Below are 9116 nucleotides of genomic sequence, written 5' to 3'. Positions count from 1 at the left end.
CGGCAGCCCTCTGATAATGAAAACTGAATTATGCCATCAAACTGAATGAGTTTAGAAGTGGGTTCCTCACTAGATCTTGAGCATAGAAGCTAGGCCATCGAAACACTAACTTGAATTTAGTGAGATCTCGAGCTAAAAACACCGGTGAACCATGGTGTCTTTCTGATTTGGGATCAGAGAACTAATTAGTCTGGGCTGCTGTAAACAGGTGACAAAGAAACAAGAGAAAGAAGCAAATGATTTGAATGGACATGTTGTCAAAGAATGTGTTCAGACTGACACAAGATCCCAAGCATCCTAACTATTAGGAACTGAAAACTGAAGCTATAATACAACGTCACTGCACACTTACTAGAAAGTCTAAAATAAAATTACAGATGCTTGTGAGAATGTAAAAATGGTCTACATAGGAAAACAGTTTAGCAGTTTCTGAAAATGTTAAACACTATTGACCAGCCATCTCACGCCTACATATTTACCCAAGAGATAAGAAACCATATGTCTGTACAAAGACTTCTATGAACCTCATGGCATTTGCTGTTTATAGTAGGAGAAAGCTGGAAATTATAACGTTCAGCAGTTGGCTACATAATAGGATACTTTTCAGAAATAAAAAGATACGGAATCCAGTGGATTCCAATTCAGAACGCTACACATGAGAATTCATACACACACACACACACACACACACACACACACACACACACACACACACCCCACACACACACGCACACACACACACACACACACACACACACACACACACATCAATAAGATAGCCTTTGCTATCTGTCTGTGGCTAATGGCATCACCTCTGTTTGCCTCTACACACTAGATTGGGAGAAAAATCATTCAACAGCGGTAATCCATGTGCTGGCTGGATCAGAGAGTCCTCATATTGTCTGAATGAACTTATTACCGTTTCTCAAGCATTTCTATCCTTGGTTCTTAAAATAATTACGTAAACTAAAATAAACCAAATGAGGGAAAAACGCATTTTGTGTTATTTCTATCTATATAAATTTCTAGAAAATGCCGTGTACTAGTTATCTTTCTATTGCTGTGACAAAACGCCATGTTTGCAATATAAACCGGAGGTGACACTTGACCCAGTCTTCACTGTCAATTGGGCTCTAAGCATCATGACCAGCACTGGCAGGCATGAACACAGGCCATAGAAGTAAGCGAGCTCCTGGTCCCTGGCTCTCCCGTGGGGCTTAACTTCTAAGTGACAAACCCAGCATCTTCAGAACTTGTTCCCTTCGACCCAAGGCCTGATTCTCTGCAACCCAGTGCCAAGAAAATTAAGATCGTGGCTGCACATCTTTCATTGTACGTAATTTATCTCATTAGCTTGTCTATTTTGAAATATGTCTTTATAACATATATGAAGATTTTATTTTGTAGGCTGAATTTTAAATACTTTCGGAGTTTCAGCCATGTGTCTGTGTGTCTGTCCAGGCTGGTCCGCTGCTCTATTGTGCTGTTGCTATGTTCTCAGGTAGATTTCAATTTGGCGCCTCCCGGAAGCCTCTTGTTGCGCATGTGTCTGCCACGATTGTGGCATGTCAGGGCAAGCCTGCTGCAGCTAAGGAGGCGTGACCCCCCTGAATGAATGAGAGGCTGAGCAACATGACTATATTGTACTGAAGATAAAAACAGAGACTGTGTGATTTACAAATGTTAGTGTCCCTACTAAATCCGTGTACGCCTTGATTTCCTTCCGTAGCTTTCTTGGATCAGTGAAATAGACATAAGCTTCTCGGGACAATGTCTAACGAACAAAATACACAGGTCTTGGATGCTATTTTATAAATAAAAGCAGGTTATGCTGGAGCCCTGCAGGTCAGAGGAAATGACTCATGAGGAAGCTTTGACCCGTGGGGGAAGGCTGGCAACTGGCTTTCATATGAGACTCTTGGTAAGGCTTCCGGAAGGGAAATCTACAACCTGCAGTTCCTCAGAGGTGCAGTTTTAACACTCACAGCCTAGGCTGTTTTGTCTATGAATAGCTATTAGTCACTTGCCATTAAGAAGAAATACAAGAAAACTATAAATGGTAGAAGACTGGGTAGTGGCGTAAGACCACTTGTAAGTTTAAAAAAATAGTTCAAGCTAAAAATTTAATCCCATAGTTTGTGCTATCCATGTCTTAACTGCTCCATAACTGCAACTAGTTGACAGTTAAATACTGTACACCACAAATGTAAACTTTCTTTGTACGAAGTGGTCTTCGAAAGCCTCCTATTAAAAGGCCCATAGTTGACTCACGATTACCTTTAATTTAAAATTTCTCATTCAAAAGTATTTTTCCATGTCAACTTTGTTTTTTATTTGACTGAGACCAAGACTGAAACTGTCCGCCAAGATTCTAAGCAATTTTCAAGCTGTTATTGTATTATTTATCACTGTTTATAGCAGTGCACATGAATGCACTTGGGGAGTTTCTAGGAAGGACGTTGTGTGTCCTTGCTTTTCTTGAGAAGCTTCTGGAGCCCACCAGTAGCTTCAACATCTCGGTAATTTATTCTGATCTGGGTATTAACATGTATTATACTCCCCTGTTCCCCTTCCTCCCCACTTCCACTTGCTCTGAACTGAGGCTGGGGGAAGGGTGAAATTCTTATGGTAATCAGTATTTTAGTAGCAGCTGGTTCATTGGTTGGTTGGTTGGTTGAGACAGGGTTTCTCTGTGTAGCCTTGGCTGTCCTGGACTCACTTTGTAAACCACGCTGGCCTCGAACTCACTGCCACCGTGCCTGGCTTAGCAGCTGGTTCTTAACAGCTTTGGTTTGGTGACAGAGGAGACAAGATCTGTTTCTGTGGTGGCATTGCCCTAATTATATTTCCTAACAGAACACCAGTCTGAGGCTAAAGCCGGGTAGCATGCTGTCAGGTCTGCAGGACAGGGCCTTAGGATATGCTGGGAAAACATCACACAGTAACACGTGCAGCCAATGCCTGTACTGTCGTTAGTTACCTACCCAACTCACCCACGGGCCTCCTTGTATTCCCTGACCCACATTTCATCCATGCTCTGCTGTTTTTCTCCTGCAGTGTTATTTCCTGAGCAAAACCCAGAGCTTCCTGGTCCCCCAACAGAGAGCTCTCTGTTCTCACCTCCCTGAACAGGCAGTTTCACCTGCTGGGCTAGTGTTTTTCTGCTACCTGGTCAATCTGTTAAGATTTTAGCAGGAGATTCCTGGATACCTTTGCAGAAAACACATGGGGGTTTGTAATTACTTTGGCCTGCTGCAATTTTGAACTGAAAGGGCGAGGAAGAGGTGCAAATCGTCTGTTCATAAATAACGAAATCTGTGAGCATTTTACAAAGCATTCTCTGTAGTGCAAAGAGAATTTATGTGCCATGTTTCACCCTTGGCACACTTTCCAAATGAATTGTTCAAAGAGAAGTTATATTAGGACAAATAGAAATGACGACTAACACCAGATGTGGATTTTTAGTTAATATTTATGCAACACCCAAAGGGAAGATGGGATTGCACAATAAACTAAAAATGTCTCAGGCAAATAAGGAAATCTGTACCCCGAGGAACTGGCATCACAAAGGTATGAATTATACAACAAAGGACCGGGAATGCAGAACAAATGTAGGCTAGGTCTGGTCGGCTATAAAATGGAATTCATTGAGGAAGTGGTGAGGTAGCAGATGTGTGGGATCTACTCAGGAAAATAAGGGCTTAGCACTTTTTCAGCCAATCTTGTGTCTAAGGTAGAAAGCTTAAGCCAAACAGCCTAATTTCCTTCAACAGTGGAGAGCTACAGTAGCTTTAAATAAATGATATATAAATTCAGAACCAAGGCAGTATCCCTCATACTGGATAAATGCACCTTAATAAACTAAAAAAAAAAAAAAAAGCTATGGGATATTAAATGATTTCCTGGGGTAGTGGCGACATGTTGAATCTGTTTTTTTCCTCTGTAGTTGTTTGAGGAAGGTAGAAAATGCAAGTGCTGGGTGCTTCTCAGCCTTGGAGAGTAATCCACAGGAGCCCATCGCTTAATGCACTGAAAGGGTATACAGACTCATGTTAAAGTAGAATAGAATTTTTGTTACAAGCAACTGCATCTTTTTCAAATGCAGCAAGATGTTCGGTTTTCCATCTATTAGCAATCTTGGCGATGTACTATTTAATGGCATATATCAGTTCCCAAGGCTTTCGGTTCAGAGGGGTTGGGATGGTGATAGAGGAAGACACATATTTCTAAAACTACTGGAGCTTTGGAGTGGATAAATGCTCACAAGATTTTAGCACTCTGACTTGATAGAGAGCCTATGACCATATAGTGGGAGAGGAGGTTCACCTCGGTCATAGACCTAAGGAAGGGGAATAGGGTGAAAGCGGGAGGGAGGGAGGATTGGGTGGATATTAGTGAGGTGAAAACAATTGGGATGTAATCTGAATAAATTAATTAAATAATAATTTGTTTTTAATTAAGATTTTAGCACTCTGAACCCAAAGCTCTCCAGTATTTTTATGCCATAGACATTAGGAAAGGAGCTATCATTGCCTGTCCTCTACCATGGGCCTTCCTGAGGAAGTGATGTACTCGTAAGTATCAGCCTACTTCCACCCCCTCCCCCTTGCTTTTGTGAAGCTTTTGTGGCTTCTTTAACACAGACAAGAAATTAGGTTCCTCTTCTTGATGAATATTTGTGGATTTTCAGTTCTTCTGTACTGTCACTTAAATACTCTTACTGTTCATTTGTTTAAGATTCTTTTTTGTTTGTTTGTTTTCCTTCTTTCTTCTTCTTCTTCTTCTTCTTCTTCTTCTTCTTCTTCTTCTTCTTCTTCTTCTTCTTTTTTTTTTTTTTTTTAAGACAGGGTCTCTCTGTGTAGCCTTGGCTGTCCTGGACTCATTTTGTAGACCAGGCTGGCCTTGAACTTACAGTGGTCTGCCTGCCTCTGCCTCCTGAGTGCTGGGATTAAAGTCATATGCCACCATGCCTGGCTCTTCTTGTTTAACATTCTTTTAAAATTCCTTTTACATGTTCAGATCTATAGACTCTGGCAACTATGTGGATAAGGTTACTGGCTTCATTGAGCCCCAATTCAAGTGGTAAGCTAATAAACTTATGTGTGCTTATCACCAGGCAGTGGTGGCACACACCCTTAATCCCAGCACCATGGAGGCAGAGGCAGGTAGATCTTTGAATTGGAGCCAGCCTGGTTTACAGAGCAGTTCGAGGACAGCCAGGGCCACACAGAGAAACCCTGTCTCAATACCACCCCCCAAAACAAAACAAAAAGGGGGTACTAATGTGTACTAAGAAGGGAATTACAGGGTGATGGAAAAGAGACATGTGTACTTTATAAAATATATGAAGGAATTTTTCAAGCAATTTGAAAGATACCTTATAAAAGAAAGTAGCCAAAGGGTATCTGGGGAGAACACATTTCCAAGAAGGAGAGAAAAGAAAGTTCTAGAGAAGACGTATGCATGGTACACAGACGAACACATTGTGAAGAGGGAGAGGGCCAAATGAGCCAGAATTAGAGTTTTAATCTGTGTGCAACAGGAAGTCACATGCTTAAGTGGAGTGACTGAATTCAAAACTGCTTGTCTGGTGCCTCAAGTAAAAGAGCTTGGCGCAGGGGCTGCAGGTATAGAAGTGAGACCTTTTACAAGACCATTATATTAGTCCATGCAGGAGATAAGAGCTTGGGCTAGCGTTAGAGCACCATGGCTGTGGTGCATGTGTTTTGGTGTGATGGTACGTAGTTCAGAGGGACAATGTACAGGAAATCATAACAGTTAACTCATTACACTTTCTAGATGCTTTACATGGTAACTCATCTAACCAAAGTTGTATTTACAAAAATGAGGCATGAATAATGTGATTGGCCCAGCTCACTCAAATAATGAGAAGCTGAGTTCACCCTCCAACATAGGTATCTGACTCAAGTATGCGTTCCTCCTCCAGTGGAATGCAAGATCGTTGTATAAGCAGGAGAGAGACAGAGATCAGAATGGACTGGTTAATATGATTTAAAAACTTCTCAAAAATACAGTATATAGGGGGACAAGCAAAATAGGAATCACCATCTTTAATATATTATTTGAGACTCTCCTACATGTATATACTATTTTGTTCAAATCAAAATTTTCCTGTTGTTCATAAAACACATCTTTGTCAGTGTCCGAAAGGTTTCCTTGCAAAGTGAAAATTCTTTGATCCCCAGGTGCTCAAACTTTTCTGGTCGTTGCCACCTTCCCAGGAAATCCGTTTTCCTTAGTGTCTTTGAAAAGCTTTCTGGTTAGGTGCTGCTCTTCCAGTGGCGACAAGTCAGCCCCGCAAGGACTTGTTTTCCATGCCCTGTAGCTTCCCCACAGCAGGGGGCGCTGCAGTAGTGTTCATCGTGGTCCAAGTGAGCCAGTCAGAAAAGGGGATCAGGCAGGAAGGGGGTGTGGCAGACAGCCCTTGTACCTCTTTGGTCTTGCAACTTTAGTAGCCAGGAGCTCCTTCTGCCCAGACTATTCTCCTACACCGTATTTCATCATGTTGGATGCCTTCCATCCAGCTTTGCATCCGGGCGGAAAGGAAAGGGCATTAGCTTTCCACTTTGCTGGGTTTAAGGATGGTGCTGTAGAGGGCTGTACTAGCGTGGTCTCTTCTGTGTTCTCAGCATCAGCCTGACAGTCCTGACCCACAAAGGACACCCCACTCCACGCGATCTCAGAGGGGCACATGCGTCTTTCTGATCTTCTAGCTTCTCCTCTTTCATTTTCTGGATTCCCTTTCATAATCTCAACTGCGGGACGCACGCCTTTCCATTGACATTAATGTCGACGGTGGCGGCGTGGCCCCAGAGTCGAACTCTTTCTTTCTAAACGCCCCCCCCCCCCGCCCAGCTCTTCCACGGGCCCTCCCATCCCAATTCAACTCACGCAACGTGCACGCGGGCAATAGATCACTAGTGGCAACCGAGACTGCCAGCGCTCGCCAAACCTGTTTTTACCTCTCCATGTCCGCAGAAGTCTCTCCAGTGGACCAGACCTTTGCCTGACAGCTCTTGGCACCAAACGCTTGGCTTGCGATATAGAGGGTGCAAGGCGCCTCCAGGCACCACTGGGCAAGCCATTGACTCCTCCTGTCGCCTTTCTCCTCCGTCTAGAATACACTCTAGCTATCGTTTTGGGCAGTCTTCCAAAAGTCATTCTTGTCCTGGGGTGCTTTCCAGAGTCAAAAACGAAGGTGAAAGAAGAGGAAGACGGGAGTTAGGCTGGAGGGGGAGGCTGGAGCAGCTGGGTGAGTGGGCGGGGCCTCCAGCCTGTGGGGGTAAGACGAGGAGGAGCTTGCGAGGAGGATCTGGGTGGAGAAAGGGGCCGGGCTAGTTTAGGATGGAGGGCTGGCCACGCAGGCGCGTGGGGCCGCGGCGAGAACCCCACGCGGGAGCTTTTGGAGTCCCCAGTCGCCGCTTCTCACTTCACTGGAGAGGGGGCCAGGAGGGAACCAATAAAGAGTGAATGTGCTATAGCCGCCGTGGCGGCCGAGTTGGTGCTAACGACCCCGGAGTCGTGCGCACGGAGACTGCGAGGGGAGGCGGTTTGCCTTGTCCCTCCCACCCGCCCCTTTCTCTGTCTCTCTCTCTCTTTTCCTCCGGCTGGTCCCTGATCTCGTTTCGGTCCGGCCCCTTCGCCACCCTTATCTCGTACTCTTCTACCTCCTCAGACCTTTTACCTAGGGCGTCCCGAAGTGCCATGGGTTAGGGTGGGGACCGCGAGCCGCGGGAAAGGACTAGCTCCGATTCTCCGCCGGGGGGCGTGAAGCAGGATTGCCTCTTGCCCGTAGCCGGTGTCGGACATGGGGAACGCGGTGTGAGCCCGCAACCCCGGGAGCACGCAGGAGCAGCGGAACCCGGCGCTTGGAGAAGGCGGCGGAGAGGAGCCGGGGTTCGGAAGAAGGAGCAGAGGGAGGGCGAGGAGGCGGGCGGGGAAGCCGGGGAAAAGTGCAGCCAGGAGGAGAAGGCGGCGGAAGGTGGGGATTGATGCTTCTGTTTTTTGTTGCCGCCGCTGCTGCGCTCGCGCTGGGAGCCAAGCCGGAGGGAAGGCGGTGGAGAGATGATTGCAGAGTTGGTGAGCAGCGCTCTGGGGCTCGCCTTGTATCTCAACACGCTGAGTGCGGATTTCTGCTATGATGACAGGTAAGTGGGTGAGAGAAACGGGCAATGGCTGCGGCGCGAAGGGGGTGGGGTGGGGGTTCCTCGGTGGCTCTGGGACTGCCCGTTGTCGGGCTGAAGCGCGTCTTGTGGGGACAGGTATCTGCACCTGAAGGTCTAGGCGACGCGGAAAGCGTAACGCTTAAACCAAACAGCCGGGACGCCGGCGCGCTGGGCGGGCCAAGCGAGTTTCCGCTTCTACTTTGCAGCAGGTTCTTGCTTGCTTCATGCGGGTTGGCAGACACTTAAGTTTCTTAGCGGAAATCCAGGCAATTTGGAAAACTGTTTAATGAACTTACATTAAACAAAACCCCAAAACAATCCTAGGTGTACCTTGCTGCAAAAAAAGCATATTAAGCGATTTTACGTGTGGGTTGGAAGGAAGCAACTCCCCACCCCTTAGTTGATCTTCCCCGTGTCGTTTCCTTTTATTGATGGGACACTGGTTTCCCGAAGTTAAACGCAGGTTTGACAGTTGCCAAAATAGTGGAAAGAGCGTGCATACTCTGCCTCAACTTTCTCTTTGACGTGTACAGTAGTAAACTTTGAGCCAACACCATACTTCTGGCTATCTCTCCCGCTCCCCCAGCCTCACTCACTCATCATGGGGCAGTCCTTTATTTATTTATTTATTTAAAAAAAAAAAAAAGGGCTTTCAGTTCGGTTTGGCAGTTTTACATTAGCGATTCAGTAGTGCTAATTGGGGAGAAGACGCCCCTGAAGACTGAAGTTGTCTTCTGTATTTGGGTTAGTTTAGGTGGCTAATGAGACCCGGATTGTGTTGTCAAAGAAGCTGCATTGATTCCTGGAAACTATCATCCTTGTGCTAGTGACTCTACCTATTTTTAAAACGTTGTTAGTGTTTAGAAACTGATGAAAAGCTCCAATAGCCATTAGGGAAAATAACAATTGGTGCCTTTCCGGTGACTTAAT

General features: G+C 45.6%; 1 protein-coding gene across 2 annotated transcripts in view; it reads left to right on the top strand.

Moving 5' to 3' along the window:
- Positions 1-7605: 7605 nt before the first annotated feature.
- Tmtc2 (transmembrane O-mannosyltransferase targeting cadherins 2) overlaps positions 7606-9116 on the top strand; it is a 383935-nt gene continuing 382424 nt past the window's right edge. For both annotated transcript variants that reach the window (XM_051139933.1, XM_051139935.1), the window contains exon 1: positions 7606-8168. In XM_051139933.1, the coding sequence (XP_050995890.1) occupies positions 8086-8168 (83 nt within the window). In that variant the 5' untranslated portion in view covers positions 7606-8085. The remainder of the gene's footprint in view (positions 8169-9116) is intronic.

The sequence above is a fragment of the Acomys russatus genome, chromosome 31 (assembly GCF_903995435.1).
Source record: "Acomys russatus chromosome 31, mAcoRus1.1, whole genome shotgun sequence".
In the NCBI taxonomy this organism is placed as follows: Eukaryota; Metazoa; Chordata; class Mammalia; order Rodentia; family Muridae; genus Acomys; species Acomys russatus.
This window is presented reverse-complemented; position numbering and strand designations above follow the sequence as displayed.